General features: G+C 36.7%; 1 protein-coding gene across 8 annotated transcripts in view; it reads right to left on the bottom strand.

Moving 5' to 3' along the window:
• PAPOLA (poly(A) polymerase alpha) overlaps nucleotides 1–23027 on the bottom strand; it is a 62068-nt gene that overhangs the window by 18513 nt on the left and 20528 nt on the right. For all 8 annotated transcript variants that reach the window (XM_047864345.1, XM_047864342.1, XM_047864341.1 and 5 more), the window contains exons 4-16: nucleotides 21583–21664; nucleotides 19700–19809; nucleotides 19191–19244; nucleotides 16226–16337; nucleotides 15443–15532; nucleotides 15214–15352; nucleotides 13593–13665; nucleotides 12154–12274; nucleotides 11117–11201; nucleotides 6110–6163; nucleotides 5472–5591; nucleotides 4035–4144; nucleotides 92–213 (exon numbers count right to left, since the gene is read on the bottom strand). In XM_047864345.1, coding sequence (XP_047720301.1) covers nucleotides 92–213; nucleotides 4035–4144; nucleotides 5472–5591; nucleotides 6110–6163; nucleotides 11117–11201; nucleotides 12154–12274; nucleotides 13593–13665; nucleotides 15214–15352; nucleotides 15443–15532; nucleotides 16226–16337; nucleotides 19191–19244; nucleotides 19700–19809; nucleotides 21583–21664 — 1272 coding nt within the window. The remainder of the gene's footprint in view (nucleotides 1–91; nucleotides 214–4034; nucleotides 4145–5471; nucleotides 5592–6109; nucleotides 6164–11116; nucleotides 11202–12153; nucleotides 12275–13592; nucleotides 13666–15213; nucleotides 15353–15442; nucleotides 15533–16225; nucleotides 16338–19190; nucleotides 19245–19699; nucleotides 19810–21582; nucleotides 21665–23027) is intronic.

Below are 23027 nucleotides of genomic sequence, written 5' to 3'. Positions count from 1 at the left end.
TTACTGAGTCTAAACGCTGAGTAACTGATAGGCTGAATACAGTAAAAACATTATGTCAGTAATGCTTTTGTTAAGTACTTGCTAAATTTACCTTTTTCTTTTTCTGAAGAACATGATTAGGTAGTAGTTGATGGAGTTGCTTTCTTTTTACATGCATTGCAGCAATTTTCATGTCCACCTCAAACATCTTGCTGTTTATTGCTTGCCTATAAACTACACAATTAGGAAATCGTTACAAGAAATAGCAACATTTTAATAAAGGCAGTTAAACTCACCCAGCAGAAGCTATTCTAAGTAGGGATCTTCTTCTACCAATACTGTACATAAAACTTCAAAACCATCAGGCAAAAAAATGATCTGACAAATTCCATTGCCTGAGCAAACTCTATCACCACAAGGTGTATATAAAGAATAAAAGCACAAAGTATACTAATTCTTCCAGGGCAATAACTCTTAAAATAATCTTATTTTTATGTTTATTTTTAAAATTTTTTTAATGTTTATTTATTTTTGAGAGAGCGAGAGAGCGAGCAAGCGCACAACAGAGTGGGAGCAAGGGAGGGGCAGAGAGAGAGGGAGACACAGAATCCAAAACAGGCTCCAGGTTCTGAGCTGTCAGCACAGCGCCCGACACGGGGCTCGAACCCACGAACCACAAGATCATGACCTGAGCCAAAGTCAGATGCTTAACCGACTGAGCCACCCAGGCACCCCTATGTTTGTTTATTTTTGAGAGAGAGAGAGAGAGAGAGAGAGAGAGAGAGACAGAGACAGAGTACGAGTGGGGGGAGGGGCAGAGAGAGGGAGACAGAATCGGAAGCAGGCTCCAGGCTCTGAGCTGTCAGCACAGAGCCTGATGCAGGGCTGGAACCCACGAGCCACGAGATCATGACCTGAGCGGAAATCAGATGCTTAACCGACTGAGCCACCCAGGAGGCCCTTAAAATAGTAACTTTAAAGAACTTTAAAATAGCAACTCTAAGAAACAACAGAACTGGACAAAAGGAGTTTCTAAAACCCATACCCTTTTGTGCTACCAGTATAATTTACAACTCTAGCCCAATTATATAACAAATGTAGCAAAAGTCAAGCTTATTAACTATACCTAAACACAGCGTTTCAAGAATCTGCAGAAAAAAGACTTTAAGTAGCAACATGTTCTGTTATAGAAATAACTGAATAGAGGTCACAGGAACAAAAACAAAATGCTACAAATAAATTAATCCACCTAAGTTCCAGAGAATCCCAAAATGGAAAAATCAATTCAGTCAGTCATACAACGAGTATTTACTGAGCACCCACACTGTATCACACTATTCTGGACATGGGGGACATAGAAAAGAGTTAAGAGACCAAAAGAACTTTATGGAGTCTACATTCTCGTAGTGACAATACAATAAATAGGAAAGAAAGCAAGTAACAAATATTTCGTATCAGATGATGATAGTGCTACAGAGGGAAACTGAGTAGGGAAGACGAGGAGAGAAGCTGGGCCTGGAAAGTGAGAGGACACGAGCCTGGAAACCTAAGTGAAAGTAAGAAGCAACTGGCGGACCAGCATTCATTCCAGGAAGAGCCAATGTCAAGGACTCACTTTGGAAATGTCTGAGGAACCACAAAAAGGCCACTGGAGGGAAGGAAAAGTAAAGGAAAAGTTAAAGTCCTTTAACAGCAGTTCTAAAATCCCCAAAGCGCCCAACACAGAAGTTTTTCCTAAAATGGGCATCAGAAGTCACGTGGCAACAACACACCCTGATCTAAACTACCAACGTGTGGCTGTTTGGTCTCTACCTTCGCTTACTTAATGCAAATACCGAACAGTTCCCTGCAGAAATGTTCCTGTCTCGGACTACCAAATACCAGGCATCGTCCAGTCCCCACTAGGAACCTTACTTACTAACTTTATTACCTTCCTGGCCCTGAGATATGTGGATAAAGGATTCTGAACTTACAACAGGAAACGAGGCCAGATCAGGTAAAAGCTTGCAAACCACAGAAAGGAAGGCCTGAGACTTTTATTCCAAATGAGACGGGTAGCCATGATAGGTTTTAAGCTGGTGAGACATGATCTGGCTTAGTATCATTTTGGACGCTGACTGAAAATAGCTATTATTCTATTAATAGCTGGGCGAGGTCAGGCCGGGGAAACTGTAGTAACGGCAGTAATACAACAGAGCAATGACAAAGGGCCTGGACTGATGTGACGGCAACAGAGATAGCAATTAGTAGCAGGAATCTCAATGAATACTACAAGTAGAGGCAAAAGGATTTTTTAATGCATCAGTATCAAGTATGAGAAAAACAGGAGCCCTGGAGGACTCCAAGATTTCTAGCTTGCACAAATACAGGGATATAGTCGCCAATACCTGAGATTAAAAAGATCTGAAGAGAAGGTGGAAGAGACTGGAAGTTTAGAATTGGAGTACTGAACATATTAAACTTGTTTTCTGAGAAAATCTCACCAAGTATTCCATTAAAATGTTTCAAGATACAGGAAAACTAAACACTTCCTTCCCAAAATAACTTCAAGTCCTTTAAAATCTTGATGGTTCATTAGCACAATCTTTGATAAACAGCTAAACTTAGATGAAATGCACAAAACCAATTTTCTAATTCAAGTATCTCTACATGATTTGTTAGTTTTAAATAGTTTAAGTCGACATCAGAATTTTTACTTTGGAAAAAAACATTCTGCGGTGTTCAGCAAGTGAAGTTATCACCCTCCAAAGCACATGCTAAGAAATGTGGAGGAATGTTTTCGTTGTCACAGCAATTAAGGGTTACCACTGCCAGGGACACTAAATACCCTTCAATGTTCCCCACAGTAAAGAAATGTGCCACATCCCACTTACATCCCTAGAAATGAAAAACTTGCTTACCAATTATTTGAACCAAGAAATCAGCTCAATTTTACATAAGAAACAGAGTGTTTTTAATCTGAATTTTTCAAGAAGACAACTACCAGGTGTCTCATTTAGAGTTCACCTTTCAATTTACTGGAAACTTTAGCCGCTGTGTCACCAATGGCAATCCTGCCGCTGGCGGTCTCTTGGGTCACAACAGAGAGCACCTGCAGGAACTCACAGATGTCACGCTGTTGGCGATTCTGCACATACGTGTAATCACCTGACTACCTGAGTCTGCCTCCTAGTCACCGCACCTGAGCATTTACACACCGAAAGACACACTCTTTTCCTTTCATTTCTTCACACTTAGTGTACGATACTGACTTTTTCACAAACTGGACCGATTTTTGTCTCTCCTCTAAGGAGGTACAAAATGTTTAATGTTACAGTTGAAGGTTCTTAGGGGACAACTCCTTATTGGGGACAGGTGAAAATGACATACACTAAACTTTTTTTTTAATGGGGAGAAAAGGAGATGTGTAAGAGGAAAAAAAAGAGTCCCTACTCATCACTCTCTCCATGTGTATTCACCATCCTCTTGGAAAGTTGTGCACCTATACACACACACACACACACACACACACACACACACACACACACATACACAGAACAGCCTGAGGTTCTGTGAACTACACCCACCATGTGCACTTTAGTTAAACTGGACTACCTTCTATCTCAGGGTATAGGTTAATGTGAAATGTAGCTCTAATCACCCTATTCTCTACCCATGAATCAACACTGGAGTCTATTATTTGACACAGAGAATAAAATTTCAAGTTACCAGATGTCTAGCTTTGAAAATGTCTAAAGTTCAAGATCACTGAGGCAGTCAGACACAGACTCAGTCCTTCACACAATCAATACTCAAGTGGCACCCAATTTTATAAGTAATTGTGAACAAATTTTAAATGGTCCTCCTTAACTTTAAATCTACAATACGAAAAAATCATTTTTATCTTAGACATGACCAAAACTAATACCTAATCCAAAAACATTAAGATTATTTTGATAACCACTGTTCAATATTCCCAGGTAAATTAACAGTTACTGCAAATATCGCTATGGTATACATGAAGACAAATTCAAATATGCAAGTTATGGGTTTTGATCACCCAAGCAGAGATATACCTGTATCTGTGAAAGACTGAATATCATAGGTGAGATCAACACTGAGATTTTCAGAGTTTTCTGTTTTTTTAAACACTAACCCAATCACCCACATCGTGCGAAATTCTTCCCTGCAAAGTAAGAAAAGCGTTACTAGTTTATTTCATGAAAATGTTATCAATGTGGTTACAATCTGAGGTACGTGGGAAAACAGGATACAAATGTATAAGCAAACTAAGTTCTAAACCCGAACCCGATCACTACTCCAAGCCCTCCCCCCCGCCCATGCCTGTCATTCCCGCCCCTAACCCTGACACTATATGAACAGGGTGCTGACAACCAACGTTATGACCCGAAAGTACCAAAGTACAAAAAAATGACCCGAAGGTACCAAAGTACAAAAACTATGTTCAAACTGAAGAGGGAAAAGGAATAATGCATTTTAGAAAAATCTGAAACAAAAAAGGTGATTCTAGATATAAAAATTTAACTAGAACTTAACATACATTCCTTAAAATGTTACAACTCAATCAAAAACGTGGCACCGACAATAATGTGACTACAGCATAACAACAGGAACAATGGGTGATTCAGCTACTTTTGAATCTCCATCAGTAGACTTAATAATCTACTGAAAATATCAGTCTTTTAGTAATTTAGATTACAGCAACAAAAAATTATAAAAAGCTCAAATATACAACTCATTTACAGGACTGCAACAGGAAATAACCTGTATAAACAAATCAGAATAACAGCTAAACCACTGCAGCATAATCTCAAATGATCAATTACTTCTATTTTTCAATCTTTCTTTAATGCTACTTTATTTTTTTAAAGCTCGCTACTCAAACTCTCTTCACGTTCCAAATGCAACAAAGTATAAAGCAAAGTAGATTTTGTATGAGTAATAATACAGCAACCACTGAACCAGAAACTGACCTATAAAAGACTCTTAAAAGAAAAACATGAGCCTTTTATTAACAGATCTTCTCAATGTTCCAGAATCCATCACAAATCGGATTTTTGCGAGGTCAAATGAAAGCATGTTCTTTTTTTAAAAATTAAGATAAACAGCAAGACATATTTGGTATAGCAGCTAGTCTAACAAGCACCGCACAGTAAGGTGGGGGGGGGGGGGGGGGGGGGGGGGAGAAATGTAAAGAAATGCTAAAAGGTAGATCCGCATAATTTGAACTCTAATTAGTTAATAGGTACCTCATCATTAGACTATTATCAGAGAAAACAATTTATTTTAGCATTGATTTTTCTCAAGAAATAGTTTTTCTCTTCAAGGTTTCTGATGCGGAAAACCTAAACTATAAATCTCAAATTGGTTTTGTGCCTTATCTGATCAACAGAATAGGGACTCTAGTTATTAAAAATCGACTATAAAAAGCTTCTATGAGTAAAAGCTGAAAGGGAGAGGAGGAAACTAGATTAAGTTAGAAGACTGCTTACTTGTCAGGATTTTCTTTGGGTGCTGGAAATGACTGGGGATTCACATGAGCCAGTGTAATAAATTCATTCTTCTCCAAACTTCCAACCAGGATTCGGATTTTTGATTCCACCAAGCCCACCCTGAACAAATGTCACTTAGTATTAATGAAAATTCTGGTTAACTTAAAAAATAAAATAAAATGCACAAAGTCAAGTATGTTTATGCAAAGCAGTAACAGCAAGTTCACACTTAAACACACGTGAGAGCAGTTCAACCATCTGAACGTCCACAGATAAAACCAGTCTCATGCTCTAACCAAAAATGCTGACGCAAAAACTGAGGAAGGAGAACCAAGCCACATTTCAAACTAAGAAGGTTACAAAAGACATCCCCGCAAATATTTAAAGGATAAAAATCAGAACACTAAAACAAAGCACCTTAAATATACAGTTAATGATACGTGGATCTCCATAAGGGAAATAAAAACGGAAATGGTGTATGGATCCCCAAATTCCTCTACTTCCATTTCAAGTAGTAAAGCTCGGCTTATGAATCAAACCAAACTGGATGGGAGCAAAACCTCCTCCCATCTCCTACTGTGCTCTGTAGCTATCTGATTTTTGCTTATTTTTTCTGTAAAGTCTAATCTTATACTCACCATTCTAGGCGCTGTTTTTCTGTTGGCGCACTTGCTAGAAGTACAATATAATGCCTTTGGAGATAAAGACAACATGCTATTTATTTTATTTAACTGCTTTGTGCTGGATATTAATACCATAATGTAATAGCTTTGCGACAGTTACAGATCAGCATCAATTTAGCAAGGGGGGGATCGCAATCTCAGTATGTCCATAAAATCATAAAAGCTAATTTTCACAAGTTTCTTACTGGTGAGTTTAATTCTTCTAAAAAAAAAAAAAGAGTGATTTTATAAATAATTACCCCAAAGCAGCTTAATTCAAGGACAATGAATAAATATGAACTGATGGGTTTGGTCCAAAGACTCTGATGGGGTGCTTTCTATCTATAAGCTGCTCACTAAAATATATTAAAACAAAATTGTTTTAATTGAAGTAACGCACCATGGCTTTGGACACAAAAACAGGATCACTAAATACACATATTCTATCAGTAAGTTCAAAACAGTTCAAACACATCATGCTTTTTAACTCAAATTAAAAGGTAGCAAAAATTAAACTGAATACTGAAGGTAGGCCTCAGGATTTTATTCAAGGAAGAGTGTAAACTTCTATTAAAAAAAAAAAAGCAGACTTCACTAACGTGAGATCAACACAGAAATCTGATTTTTATGCGGAATCCAATTCCATCAGAGAAAAGGCAAGTTTTCATTTCACAACATATCATCAGAACTAAATACCTATTTTAATCTTTTTAAATCAAACTATTTACAACTAGAGTATAATCCATATAATTTCATAATACCAAAAAACTTTCATCCAATATACTCTTCTACAGAACCCATCTCAGAGGTGCTAGAAGCCAAACTTCTCACCAGAAACTACCTCACAGAAAGCAAACTCACACCATTACCAAGGATAGTTACTAGTTTGGAAAGCTGGGGTATGATGAAAATTTTTAAATTAGTTTACTCTTTTAAAAGGCTGAACCCCTTATCGTTCACATCTGACGAATGAGGTTTTCAGGCCAAAAGCGGAACGCCTGACCTAGGCCAGGAAAAAAAAACTACTAACCCCAGTTCAAATTAGTCATCTGGAAAAAAAAAAAAGAGAGCGAGAGAGAAAAAACATTTAGGCAGGGGACAGAGAAAATTTGGGAAGTTAAAAAACATTTTTTAACCATTCTTCCTTAAAATATTCCATTTGTTTGCTTATTATTTACGCTCATTAAGTATTTAAAAACTAGTCACAATTCTTCATCGCTATGTGACCCAGGTGCGAGACTTGTGTGCGTCCTCTGAAAAATAACATCTCTTACTGGCAGGGGAACTGTGAGGTTCAAATGAGTTGGCTTCAAATACTTATAAACTTAAGGGAACACAGGCAGCATATGTAAATGTGGAAACACGGAGACAGGTACGTGAATACGCAGTTCAAACCATACAGACCAGTACTTCCTTCACCACCAGTTTACTTTGTTCTGCATTATTTGGATCAAACCAAATAGGACAAACACAGATGGCCTAAGTAAATAAAAGTTAATAAAAGTCACATAAAAGCACTAAAAGCTCATGCATCTTACGAACACAGAAACCCACTCAGAGCCCTTAAATGCTCTTAAGTCCACTAAAATCCTAACAAGCTCAGTCACCTTATTTCCAGTCCCTGGGAGATTGGAAATGGGCAACAGTTTTGGGGGGGGGGGGGGGGGGAGAAGATGGGGAAAGAGCTCACAGAAGTCTAACAACTTACAACAGGAGACAACAAACTATAAAAGCAGGCATGTACACAAAAACAAAAAAAGCAAGATGTCTGCATTCACCTAGTACAGGGGACAAAACTCTGTCTCTAAACTATCTTACAACACTTAAAATGGATGTTCTTAATCACCGCCTTAGTCTTCAGTACAACAAATGTTCTCTATTTACAGAGGCAAAACATACAATCCATTGGAACATAATTTTGTTGGCAATTTAAAGTTTAAAATTTCAAAGTTTAAAGAGTTCAAACTGGTTCTTATTGCAATGCGGGGGGGGGGGGGGGCGCGTGGTAATCTACTCTTGTTATATCCTTCACTCAGCCACATTTAAGCAAATTTAAAGTACAAGATATTAAATACAGTAATTACATTCAACAGAAATAACCTGCCATTAGGAATCCATTTATAAAACAAAGACTCATCCCACTAAGAAACAGAAACCAAATCCCAACCAAGTTTGTTAACAAAGTTTTGAAAACCAAAACTGGTATTCAATTCCTAAGATCTGTACCAGAGAATAGAAAAACCAACAAGTACTTCAAAATTTAGACTACATATATCTTCTTATTGCTGTCCTAAAGAATGCGATCCCCTATTTCCAACTACTACTATAATTTGCTTAAGATGTTCAAATGCTTTCAGGAGACACTTTTGAAGCCTTAATGCAATGGTCATTAACTTGACCCAAACTTAAAGTATGTTTCCCCCCAAAAAATTTTTTTTCACTATAAAAATGTATCCCAAATGAATTAAAACCTATTTAAAAATTCCTAAGAACAATTTAGTTGCTTTCATTACCTAATAACTATTTCCAACCAAAATATAGTATGTAAGTAGGTTTCCTGGCCATTTCATCAGAATATTGTACTTGGGGGTAAACTACAACTCAGATATGTGCAGTGAAAAATATAATCATCTTAGAGAAAACTCCTCACAATTCCATCTTTAATTCAGAAACAAAAGTTTACAGTTTAGTATTTTAAGTTTTTAAAACATTTTAAGGCTAATTATTCTATTCACACATACACCTTGAAATTGTAATCCTACGCCCTAGAGAACATGTTGGCCCCTCCCTGTTACCTCTCCTCCTTTTTCCAATTGAAATGGAACACCTGAATGAAGTATTCACATTTCCTATGTCAACGATGATTACCTTTATTGCTATGTGTCAACCTGGATAATCTTAAAGGAAAAACATGAGAATTATCTTCTTGTAGCTATTTAAAATTGAACAGAGCGAGGTTATCCCTTTTTCTCAAAGAACACTGAGATCATCTGGAAGATGGACTTGTCTGCTTTGTAAGACAAGTGAAATTTCCCCCATGGTTCCCACCCTTCCAAGAACGACAGGCAGGGATATTACAACCTAAGATCCAATACATAACCAAAGGCCCTGGTTTCAGGACACACTAAGCCAACTCTGACTCAAAAGACAACTAAGGATTTCGATTCAGTTGTACAGCCCACTTGGGGGGGGTATTACACGTGATACGTTAAAAGGAAAACTTCAAACCTGTGACTACCTGCACGTTCTAATGATAGTAAGCACTAGACTATTCTAAAGAAGAACATTTTGGGAGAAGTTAAAAATACAAATAGGATTTGGAAGATGAAACTAGCCCATTATTGTCATGCTTTCAAATCTGTTTTCCCAGGACTCACAGCTAAAACTTAAATTTTTCTGATAGAATGCCCTCCATTTGTTGCTACTTCCTCATATCTCATCATGCTTGAAGTCATTTTTGATCACCTAAAATGATTTGTTTCAAGACAATTCAGTAAATAATCTGTAACCTTTTAATCAGTCCACTGAAGACCTTATAGGGACCATTTGGTGTCAGTTAAAGGACAGCTCAAAAGTTTTAAAAGAAAAAAGGTTAAGCAAGGTTTAAAAAAAAAAACCTTCAAAGCTCTAGTAATGCAAATTTATTCAAATAGATGACACTACCAAGGTTTCAATTTCAACAATTAATCTTTCTTCAAGTGAAGGAAGCCATTTCAGAAACCTCAATTCTACCCACCTCGAGTTCTACCAGGAAGTGATAGGAAGAATGAATCTGATTTCGTCTTTGATTCTCAGGGATTAAGAGATGCTGATACTTTTCTACAAAACCAGTTTCTTCCTTATTCTGCATACAAGTAATTAAGTACTTTGATGTTGTAGTTTTTAAAGTATCAGAATGTATGTTTATTAGTTTAAATGTTCAAAAGGTACTTCCTCAACATTGGTTAAAATAAAAACAAAAACAAAAAAAAACAAAAAAAAATCTGCCAAATGGAAAAGCACAAACTTACGGGGAATAAAACATGAGCATTCAATGTTATGCTATTTAAGTTTTTTACTGACAACGCAGTGCTCCCAGAACACAACAATTAAGCTGGCTCCATATTGCTTTTTCATGCAAAAGATACAGAAACAAAACACAGAGACATCATGAAGGTCATCATTCTTGTTTTTAATCGGGGAAATAGCATAAAGCAACCTTGCTTAGATTATTACAAAACACAATCCAACACAAGATCAAATGGTCAGGAAAGTTTCAAGCATTAAAGAAAAAAAAATTTTTAAGTGGGACTTTGGCAAGTTTTCAGCTCAGGGCAAATAAAAGTGCAAGTCCGTTTTTTTCGTTTTAAAAAGTAAGATTTATTATAACTTACAATTTTCATCAAAACCAACACAATCAGGCTTTTAACCTGTACTATGGTATTATCATTATATTAAACCATTAGTAAAAAATATTACACCCACTTAGATCCCAAGAAAATTATTTGTAGCAATGTCGGAAGGGGCTTTATCAACATTAGGGGGAAATGGTAGGCCAATCATGTGCTTTACTTACTAGAAACCCTTTCCTGACTCTATGTTGACATTTTATTAGCTCTGCCTATGTTCATATAGGATCTCAATGGTAAGTTTCCAGAGCTGGCTGGAAATAGTTTCCTAAGAGAGAACAGTAACTACAGATTTCAACTGCTCACTCCTTTGCCAACGCATACAGATTGAGAGTTCAGGTGACGACTGAGACGCCTACGGAATGGATGTTGCTACATACGTGGGAGTTGGGTTGGTTACACCAGGTAGCAAACGGTAGGGGCTACACTTCACCTCAACAAAGAAAAAATAAGGGGTTTACTAAAATCAACACAACCTTTGTGACAGGAAGGAAAATTTAAACTACATTAGCCTAGCAAGAAGAGAGGTCACATATGCTACCATTAAACCATTACTTAAGAGAGTAACATGTCTGACATGCCTTAAAATACATACTTGTACTTTTGAAAGAAGTTTGGAGCTTCAAAAAGTTTGGACCACTCTGCCTTACTCAGCAAAATTTCATCTGTGATAGCAAGACCTAAATTAAAAACATATTAAAATGTTGGCATGCTTCGGTCTAACAATCTAAAATTTTAAAGATCTTAAACATACCACATGCATTCACTATGATCCTAAAATCGTAACTTTAACAAATAACAATTTTGGTCTATCGACTTTACAGCACAGAGACTCTTACATACGTACACACTTTTCAAAAAGCTGGAGGATTTTTTGAGAGCCAGGTTTCTGGTAAATTACCATTACTAAATGCCATGCTCATAGGATGACTCTCTCCAAAAACTGAAGCACTGTCGTTAACCAAGAAAGAAAAATTTCCCCAAAGCTCTGATTCTTGCCTTTCTAAAAACAAGCTTCCTGATGTTCCTAAGCGACATCCTCCCATGAAGAGCCTCTTCAGACTACAGAAAAGAATCTTACACTTCTGAGTTTGAAGCCGGTAGTGGTACAGCTAATTCTGTTTCCTTGACTATTATCAAGCAAATCAAACAATCCTGTTTCAGCTACTTCCCTCAGACCTTTTTAGGCAATGAAATTAACAGTACTGCTGCGAATGGAAGTTCAGAGGTTTTTCCAAAATAATAGGCACTTTGGCCCCAATCCTGCTCAAAGCTCTTTCCAAGTATATACAGTGCCTGGTAAAAAGCATCTCTCACGTCACCCAGTGGAGACAAACTGGTAGCATTTAAAACTGTACATGGCAATGGTATAGCACTAAAGCAGCCCGTAAAGGCACAGCCAGGGAGACAGCTTTAAACTGGTTAACTTTCCAGTATATAATCAAACATAATTTGCCTCAAAGGAATTGAATGGAGCTTTTCAAGTCACTTCTCAAATATATACTGTAATCAATCAATAAACACCAAAACCCACTTCAGTGAATGCTTTCTTCAATTTCAACTGTATAACTGGGTCTACAATGGTATGTAAATCCTTCGTGTATAAAGGAGAGCATAAGGATAAACACTTACCTTGTTTAAACTCCTCAACCATGACCATCCGTGTTGAAACGGACACATTGTACGTGGAGTTCTGTTGTGGGTATGCTGGTGTAATTATAGGCATAAGATGGTACCTATCACTGGGGTTTACCTACATACAACAACAGCCAATCAGTTTCTTCAAGTACATATGCAACAGATACTTGGACTTTTTACCCCTTGTTAAACTGAACCAATGATTAAATTTTAGTTCACTCATAGCTGGAGTTGAGAAAGAAAAACCATGTAAGGAGACATTGTTTTTACAGAATTTCTTTATAGAATCAGAGATTTGGTCTAAACTAAAGGTTTGCTTCAATCATTTGGGCATGACTATTCTGGCAACCTTAAATAGTGTACCTGTCGAGCAAAAAAAGTTCTAGTTGGGCATCTACTGATGTTTAGTTTTTCTTTTTTCAACAACAGAAATGGGGATGTACACATAATTATACTTTTCGGAAACGTCCTAACAGTGTTCTGTGCAAAACAAATTTTAAACAAGATGGAAACGTAGTTTTTAATGTACCGTTAACTTAAAGGACGTATAAACTTATTAACACATGCGGAGACTAGGTTACCCATGGTGGTACCATTTTAAGAAAAAAATGAAATGACTTAATAACTTAATCTGTATACTAATGATACGTGACATATTTCCACAAAGGAAATGGTAAACTCACATCCTTCCAAAATTAAATGCTTGGGGTTTGGAAAACTTGAAAATACATAGCTTGATGTAATTAACAGAATTTAAAACTGACATTATTTTCAATACTGCAATAAGACAGCAAATTAATGTAGAAAATCGAATCTATAGACCTTAAAGTCTTATTGAAACCTATGTTTCTTTTATCCATTAAAAAATTGCTTGTTAACATCTAAACTGAGTAAGCGATAAAGGTCGTAATTTCCCATAAAGCAGAAAAGAAGCTCTTCTTTTAGCCCAACCCGATTTTTGTAATCTGAAATATCCCAACCAATTTTTAAAATTACATCATAATAATCAGAGCGATACTGCTTAGAAGTTATCTGCCACACGTAAACATTAGACAGTTCTCCTACCACAACCCAATTTTAACATTTAGATCAAATAAAAAAATACAGGGATTTTGAGTATCTTTTATTTTTTTTTTAAGCACAAATGCCCACACAACTTTGACTTACAAGGTAGTTCTATATAGAATAAATTAAAATGTTAGTGAACTTGATATTATAAACTATGTACAATTAAATGGAGTTTACAGGGTACATAATTATGCTTCTCACATCAGAGGACAATTATAGTTGATGTTATCTAAAAAAAAAAAAGTGTAATACGGACATGTCCACTCATACGTAAAAGGATGGGAAGTCTCCCTGAAGATTATGCAGATGATTTTTACTTGTTATTGCACAGTGCGAATTTGTAGGGGAAAAAATAATACACTAACCCTTGGGTCCCATACAGGCAAATTAAGATTGCATTCTTCAGGCTGTTTCAATAGCACTGGATTTGGCCATTCCCTGTTTAAAAAGATTGTAGCACTTGATAAGACTATTGGATATTACCATCTAAACGTATTTTGTTAAACATACAGCATTTGTGAATGCGATCCTTCTTCATTCATTTTGCCCTCTTGATATATATAATCTCTTACTCCTTTCTGTTGATGTTAACACCACTCAAAATACTTTTCCTCTATGAAATTAACTTAAACCATTTGGTAGCTTTCTTAGGCTGAAGTCAAAACATCTTCTCTGACTCTCAAAGAACTGATAAAGCGTTATTCTTTTTTTTTTCAGTACTATCCCAGGACATTTGATGTGTTCACCTCAACCTTCAACAGGATAAATCCCTCTTGAAAGATAAAAATCCTCTCTTTATACTAGCTATGTTCAAAGACAAGTGAGGATGAACAAGTTCACTCATTTAGGCAAAGGAATATGAATAATTACACAAATGGATTTGGAAAATTTTTCTCTATCTCACGACTTAAAAGTTGTTAACATGAATATGTGTAATGAAACCTTGTGACGCAAATACGTTGTTTTCAAGATGCATTCTATGAGTTAGCTACCTCAGTCCTTTATGGAAGTGTTTAAAAATTGGAAAACATTTGCCACCCTTAGTATCAAGCTTAGCTTTCTAGAAATATTGTTTGCTATGTATGTGTAACATTACAGAAATCCTGACATGCTGTAGTCAATCTCCTCAAAATTGATTCTATGTGATTAAGTGCTATCAAATCTGTAAATACCAGAATGTGTACTGAAAAGTGTGGCATAGTTCTAAATTATATTTCCAATAACTCAAATTTTTATAAAAGTAATTAAAAAGAACTGTTTTTGCAGAGGGAGTAGGTACAAGGGTTCGTAGGTATAGAGTGGGAAGACAAATCTCTGATACCAATTTGATTAAAAATCAAGAAACTGAATCTTTTAGGCCAAAGAAACTAATATGAATTGGCAATAATTTTTTATCTTACTTTTCTAAAAGAAATAATGTTTGACAAATGTGAACATAATGAAATGAGGAAGCTTTAAGGGAAAAAAAAAACCTCTCCTGGGTCAATGACTAATCTCCGAGGGATGACAAATTGCCATTTTTTACACATTTATATTCTTAAAAGCTTTTTACATACAATTACATTTTTAATGCTTTGCCAAAGATAAATGGGCAACTGAAACAAAAAACAATTCCCAAAACTAATGACCTATAGGTTTAGAAGAATCCAAAGGGTAAAAGAAGTGGTATATATAAATTTTATCCAAAGTCCCTGAAACGGATACCATTCATTGGATTTTAGCAGACATGACAGCTAAAATTCAGGGTTTATTTGCAGGATAAGGAAGCACAAAAAGCACCTGCCTTACTATCCTGGGAAAGCCAGGGAAAAGGAACGGAATTTAGGCTTGCCATTTTCTACACAATATGATCTCCCCAAGTCTACCTAAATGGCTACATCATGAACTAAAATTTCAATCTGAAACCAGCTGCAGAAATGTCATAGAAATAAGACTAAACTTCAGTGTCTACAATCAATTTTATTTTAATATAATCTAAACACATACCATTTAGAAAATACCAAGAAAAATTTATGTACAAGAGTTGACGCTATTGCATTTGGATAAAGCTGGCAAGTTCTTGCTACTAGCATAGCCCAGGAAACACCACCGAGGAAACCTAATATATTGGAATAGATGTTGTGGCCTGTTGATAAGGGAAAAGCAAAAAGAAAAGTTAGTGTTGAACAAAAGTTTAAACATTTTTAATAAGCTAGCCAACAAATTCTGAACTCACGTTTGGCCCACAGTTTGATAGCTCTCAGAGTTAACCTGAAGTTGTCAATGTTTGGTACTAGATGTAAAATTTCATCGGTTACCCTGCAACCTGATTAACAGGGAGTGAAAAAACAGAACATTAAATCATCAAAAGTTTAATGACCATATTTCTTTTCAATTTTCTAAGACTGATGTCAAACTTAAATAAAAACATTTCACAGAATCAGTAACATTAACTGATTTAAAAAGCAAATAAAAAACCTAAAAACCTAAAACTTGTATCTCCTATCACAAGTATTACCATAAACCAGAGTCTGAACTATAATCTACCTCATCTCAAACTTTCATCAGATAAATTAAAACGTCTTCCAGTCCAGATATGCTGAGAAGGGTTTCCTCCCCCTAAGTTTCCAAGAATTATTCTTTGACAGCAAGGCAACAAGCAACGTAAATACAACAGTGTTCAAAATTAACCCCTTTAAACACAACATCTGAAAAGGTTACAAAGGATCATCATCATCACAACTAATTCGGTTAGACAGCAAAACCGACACCACTAGCAACAGAGTACAGATGTCAGTCTTTAAATGTCCCAGAAAGAAAACACGTTAACAGTTCAAGATACCAGTGAATAAAATAAATTCCCTCTGGCAGTCTAGCTATTAAGTAACGTGTATTTTATCTGACTCGCTATGGGTAAATAGCATGGCTATAAAAAGCTCCATTATAAAATCTGAGTTAAAAACGATTTCATATTTGACAAGAACAGCTACTACACAAATGGAAGTGGGTTTTAACATACCGTTAAGACTTCTTATGCATCTTATGTCTAAATTCTTAAGCAGACTGTCGTCTCGTAAGTCCAAGTCTTCCGGAATAGTCTGCAGTGCTAATCTTGCAAACAAAATATCAATCTAGAACAAAAACAAAACTCAATGTTCCATATACATCAAACTATTTTTAAGGCATTTCTTTAAAAAAACAAAACACTTAATACTCTTTAAAGCCAGGATCTTCTCATCAACTATAAACATGACAATGCCTCCAAAAGGCCAAACAACACGAATCTGTACGACAGGTTTTTTTTTTTTAATTTTTTTTTAATGTTTACTTATTTTTGAGACAGAGAGAGATAGAGCATGAATGGGGAGAGGGTAAGAGAGAGAGGGAGACACAGAATGTGAAACAGGCTCCAGGCTCTGAGCCATCAGCATAGAGCCTGACGCGGGGCTTGAACTCACGAACTGCGAGATCATGACCTGAGCCGAAGTCAGACGCTTAACCGACTGAGCCACCCAGGCGCCCCTATACCACAGGTATTTTAATCAGATGTTAAAACATAGCACTATGAAAGAGAACTTGAATAAATACCTACTTGTCATTTTAGTCATGCTTACTAAGTTTTATTTACTAAAGTTCATTAACGCAAAAATTAACTTTTTAGTTCTCCCTCTATATGAACTGTGAATTGATCATATATGAAACAATACAGTGCCCAAATACAAGGCCAGTATCCCTACATTTAGCCCAAATACAGCTGCCAGTAAAAAGGGGGCTCCTTATGTTTAAGAACTTACATATCTGTAACATTACACTATGTTTCCCCAACTTAGTTTTGACTAAATAGAAACAACCCCCCAAAAAAAAACACTAGCTAATTCTGAAGGCTTAGAGAATGAAACGGACAACACCTTTTCCCTTTTCCTCAAGAAAAGGTGAGAGCACGAAGAAACGGCATGGATTTGGTTATTATTCCTGAGGGCATGATTTCATGGTTCTAAAACTTCGGATGCTGTCTATGTCTAAAATAAGCCTCTTAGAGTATCAATTTAAAAAGCAGTATTTTAAGAGCTTATTGTGAAAAATCACTCAAACATGCACCTATAGACCAGAAAAACAGCTGTACGCTTTTATAAATAATTCCTTGTGGCACAGGATAAAAGTTCCAATGAGGGGCGCCTGGGTGGCTGAGTCGGTTAGGCATACAACCTTCAGCTCAAGTTATGATCTCACGGCTTGTGAGTTCAAGCCCCGCTTCGGGCTCTAGGCTGACAGCTCAGAGCCTGGAACGAGCTTCAGATTCTGTGTCTCCCTCTCTCTCTCTTTCTCCGCCCCTCCCCTGCTCATGCTCTGTCTCTCTCTCAAGAATAAATAAACATTAAAAACAATTAAAAAAAAGTTCCATTGAAACAAATTCCAACATCCAAATAGCTCCTCCAATATAGACAGAAATAATGATCATGTGCTTACAAAAACAGATACCTCAAAAAGCAACTCAAGGAGACTGCCAATTAAAGTTAGGATAAAATGGGGGTGGCCGGCTGGCTCAGTCCATTAAGACGATCTCCCGATCATGGGATTAAGCCCCGTGTTGGGCTCTGCACTGAGCATGGACCCTACTTGGGACTGTCTCTCTCACCTCTCTGCCCCTCCCCGACTGGTGCATGGCGCACACGCGCTCTCACTCTCTCTCTAATAAACTTAAAAAAAAAAAAGTTAGGATAAAATGATTTTTAAAATGTTGCAATGTAAACACATTCCCTAAAACTGTTTTTTTTTATATAACGTATGGACAGAAAACGAACACATTAAATATTTCGAGTAACTATTTGATTTTCATCTCCATCTTGAAAAGTTTACACAGTTGAGTTGGGTCTTCCACCAAAACACAACCTCCTATCTTTTGATAACGTTCCTTTGGGGAAAACAGGGCACTGCTATACGTTACAGACGGTTTTATATTTATTTAAACATTGACAACAAATCTATCTAAACCTGACAAACCTTTACTCAATTTAACATTTTATGTCAACTTATGAAGGACCTTTACTAAATTTAACATTTAACGTGTACTTATTTTATATCTACTTTTCAAGGACGATGGAGCTGGGCATCTTATGTAGCAATTATAGAAGTCGCTTTTTTTGTAAACAATAAAGCATTACCCTTCCAGTTTTCAGAATTTTACAATCTGCACTATGACTACCAGTGGCTTCCCAGCACCATTACATACGGCAGAAGTGACACAGGTAACTGAAGGCGCTTCACTGTCTTATCAGCTTTGTTCCAACTGCCTTCTCTACAAATGTGGAAAGTAGCAGACAGAAATGAGTGTCATCTCAAGAATTTGAACTCCTAAATCCTCCCCTCCCAGAAAATATCTCTGCATACACAGTATCAGGTCACAGTTTTCTCTAAACTTCTTAAATATTTCATTTAAATGAGGTCAAGGCAAAGTTCTAGCTGCAAAAATAGATTGTGTTATTGCCTTAATGAGACTAAAAGTCTATAAAATTTGCATGTGGAGAACCTACCAAGTAAATGGTTCCACAGAAGCATTTCAAAGTCAATGTTGCATTATTGCTGCCTATATTTTAGCTCTCAATTTCATGAGGCTCTTTTTAAAAGACTAAAACTGATATTGTACAAAGAACAGGGAGTCAATTCCGTTAAAAATTTTTAATTTTTATGTTTTTATTTATTTTTGAAGGAGAGAGAGTGACAGAGCATGGGCGGGGGAGGAACAGAGAGAGAGGGAGTCACAGAATTCAAGGCAGGCTCCAGGCTCTAAGCTGTCAGCACAGAGCCCGATGCGGGGCCCAAACTCACGAACTGTGAGATCGTGACCTGAGCTGAAGTCGGACGCTTAACCGACTGAGCCACCTAGGCACCTCCCCCAAAAAATTTTAGTATCATACCAACTCAGCAATTAAAATAAACTTCCAGCCTACCCCAATCAAAATTACACACAGCAAGAACTGCCTTACCTCTATCCCATCAAAACACAGTTTGATAACTGGTACAAATGCCTCTTCAACAGCCTGTAAGAAAATTAAATAAACTCAGTGTCGCTGCAAGTACAGATTAGACCTATACTAGTTTTAGCAATTGCAAGTGAATGGGATTATTTGAAACTGCTTATACATAATTTAGCAAAATGCCTGACAAAGACTAGGTTCTCAGCAACTAGCTTTAAGACACTAGGCTCTTGAATCAGACAAACCTAGGTTCAAATCCTTGATTTCTGCCACTCAGATATGTCATTGTGGCTACATCACTTAATGTTTATTTTGTTTGCCTTATTTCCTACTCTGTTCATGGGATTAAATTTATGACTTCAGACTTGTTGTAAAGAGTAAAATGCAAGCATACATGTTAAGCACTTGAAAGGGTCTGGCAAACTGCAAGAGCTCAATAAATGATGGCTACACCATAAAATTCACTCAGTTCACTGATGTTTATAACTCCTCCCCTTTCACCCCAAACATTTACGCACTCTTAAATCTTTTACTTCTTCCTGTAATTTCAACTTATCATAGAATGAGGTGAAAAAGTCACTTCGATCAACATGTCTTGGTGCAACACACAACGCATCAATATCGGCACCTAAAAAAAATTAAGCCCATCAACCACTAATTACTATTACAAGAAAATTATTTTACATCTTATCATGGCAGTACTTGATGTTGAGATTCTGTTAACATTATACCGGTGAGCCTCTAAAAATGTGCCCTTCCCCTTAAAGATAAGTACTGGTCAATATAGGGAAAACGTCATCTTAATTGATGGGATATCTTTTTTCCTACAGCATCCTATTTATAGCGGCCCAGGTGACCTGGGAGTCAAACAAAGGGGACTCAGATAGGACTTTAATGGTGAAGAGGGGGAACTATTCAAGAATACACCCAACATCCTGATGTTGCTAGTCATAGCCATGTTCATTAGCAAACCACACACACACACACACACACACACACACACACACACACACACACGGTTTTCTTCTACACATTCTGTGACTGGTACTTACAGGCCTCTATCTGGACCCTAAATGGGACCTATAGAATAAACTTCAAAAAGGATCACCGGCAAGAATCAAAGAGGCAGACCAATGTAAGATATCTGTTACAAATTCAGTGCCTGATAGTAGGCCAGCACAGAGTACATAGGGGAAACACAAAAGAGATGACTTAAATCAAGAACCAGGATCCTAAAAGGGAGAGATCAATGTGGAATCAGGTCAACACAGTCATTCTCCTAGAAGACTCAATAGCTAAGGCATTACTCTGAAGGCTGTATATTTAGCACATACATGAAAGAGAAAAGCGTACCCGTACAGGACACATCAGAAGCAAATGCACTAACTACCACTGGCACGGAGCAGTGGGAGATGGGGAGGAAGGAGGCCAGAACAAAGAGAACACTACACTGGCAGACACTTTTAACACAGAAGCCTGTGGTTAATGGCTGAAGAATCCTGGTTCCGCCAAGACATGACTGGGAGAAACTGTCCAAGCCTATTGCCTCTTTAAGTCTCAGACTTCTATTTGTTAGCTGAGAATAAGAGTACTGAGGAATAAATAAGATCATGAAGACGAGAGCTTATTATTAAGGAGCCCATAAATGTTCTCTGCCATGACAACATTTTCACTGGGTAGGAAAAAACTACAAGTGCAAGTGAGAAAATACTGCCTGTGATTACCAGTGGCTGCAGATACACACTGTTTTGGCTTGTTTTTTGGTTTTTTTTTTGCTTAACTGTATTTTACAACTGTGGGGGGAAAAAAAGCATGGGGAAGAGAAAAAAAAAAGCAAGCAGAAAAGAAAATCCACAGGTCTTTTTTAAAAGCTTTAATTCATTTTTGTTCTGATCTCCCAACTTCATTTTCTTCAGGTAGAGGAAATGATGTAGAGAACAGCACTGTCCAAAAAAGAACTCTCCAATGAGAAAAATGTTCTATATCCGCACTCTGCAACACGGGAGGCACTGCATTTTTTTTTTAATTGAAGTACAGTTGACATACAATCTTGTATTAGTTTCAGATGTACAACATAGTGATTCAACAACATTATATATACATTATGCTGTGCTCACCACTCTCAGTCACCATATTACTATACAACGTCACTGCAATACTACTGACTATATTCCCTATGCTGTACAGAACTGAATTTTTTCATTTACTTAATACTGTATTGGACAGTGCAGGTTTAGAAGGCATCTTTATCTTCTTAACCAACTTTAGGCCCCTTGAAGTACTCCATCTCCCACGCAAACCTAAGCTGTATGATACAGAGGTAACTGAGACGAATGTGTCATTATGATGTTTAAGAACTAAAACAAGTACTCCGTCTCAAGATAATTAAAACAGTATTTACCTTTTGTATGTACTCCTAATCTGTAAGATCCAAATGTAAAAATTTTTCCTCCAACATTTTCAATTACAGATTGTGGAAGATTCTGTTTAAAGAAACAAAAAAAAAAATGGGTATTTTGTCAGGGGAGTACAAAGGAAATTATTGCAAATAGCACTATATATGAAAAAAGAAAATAAAAAAAAAACAACTCCAAGTAAGAATTCAGTGCACATTTATGGAGGCAAAACAAACTCTATAAGCTCTACAAAATACCAGGCCTTCATATATCAACCAATTTTGAAATTCAGGCAATTTCCAACTTTTAATGAGCATTCTTTAGTGACCCAAACCACTTTAGAATTTTGCCACATTTCTGGAAACTGCTATAAAAGAGGACTGAGAGTGTGTAATTCCATAGGAGCCGTGTTAGAAGCAGATTTTTACTCATTTTTATTCATGACTAAGATGTTGCACCCATCATGAATGTTAGAATATTAAAAAAAACACATATTCTGACTGCTTAGAAGATTACATTCAATGATCATATTGAATACCCCATAGTACATCACAGTATAATTTTACCGTATCAAAAGTGACTTTAAGGCCAATACAGCTACATAATAGTTCAGATTCTCAAAAGGTTTTGGTGGGATGACTGAACAGAAAACTTACTGACAGTTTCTTAGAGGAGTAACACCCAGAAAAAGGAAAGCATTTAAAAATCATCTTCCTGACCCTGGTACTCATCTTCCTGACCCACAGTACTCACTATGGTGAGTATTTAATGCCACTGGAAGTAAAGATAATACATGCCCAAACAAAAAACAATTTTAACGTGTGCCAGGTCAATGTTTCTCTTCACTTTCTAATTCCTCAGTAAAGTCTGATTCACTACCAAACCCCAAATCATTCCTCACCTCCCCCAAATAACATAAACAGTGTTACTTCATACTCCAAAACCCTAACAATCAATCATAAAGATTCAGGGACTCCCTTGTTTTTTAAGGACACTTTTAATCACCACCTAAGAAAACAGACGATCTGTATGTAAAATATTACATTTTTTTGTCTTCCTATATTTTGAAAACTAAAAACCTCACATGCAAAGATGGCCTGGTTATTTAAATTAACCCAGTAAGATGCTGCTGAAATAGGTCTACAAAGGGAGTTAGGAAGAAGCTACCTGAGAACACCGACTTCCTAGTAAAACACGAATCTTCTGGACGAGCAAGCTCTAAAGAACTGTCCAATATAGTAGCCATCAGCTTCACTTCACTATTAAGCACTTAAAAACACAGCTAGCTTGGCTGAGGAACTGAATATTTAATTCTACTTCATTTAAACTGAAATACCCACACGTGGCTAGTGGCTACTGTATTAGTACACATTTAGACATTAACATGTTTATAGCTATTTCAATAATCGGTACCCATGGGGCGCCTGGGTGGCTCAGTTGGGTGAGCATC

This window comes from Prionailurus viverrinus, chromosome B3 (assembly GCF_022837055.1).
Source record: "Prionailurus viverrinus isolate Anna chromosome B3, UM_Priviv_1.0, whole genome shotgun sequence".
Lineage (NCBI taxonomy): Eukaryota > Metazoa > Chordata > Mammalia > Carnivora > Felidae > Prionailurus > Prionailurus viverrinus.
Note: the sequence above shows the minus strand (reverse complement) of the source record. Positions and strands in the feature narration are given on the sequence as shown.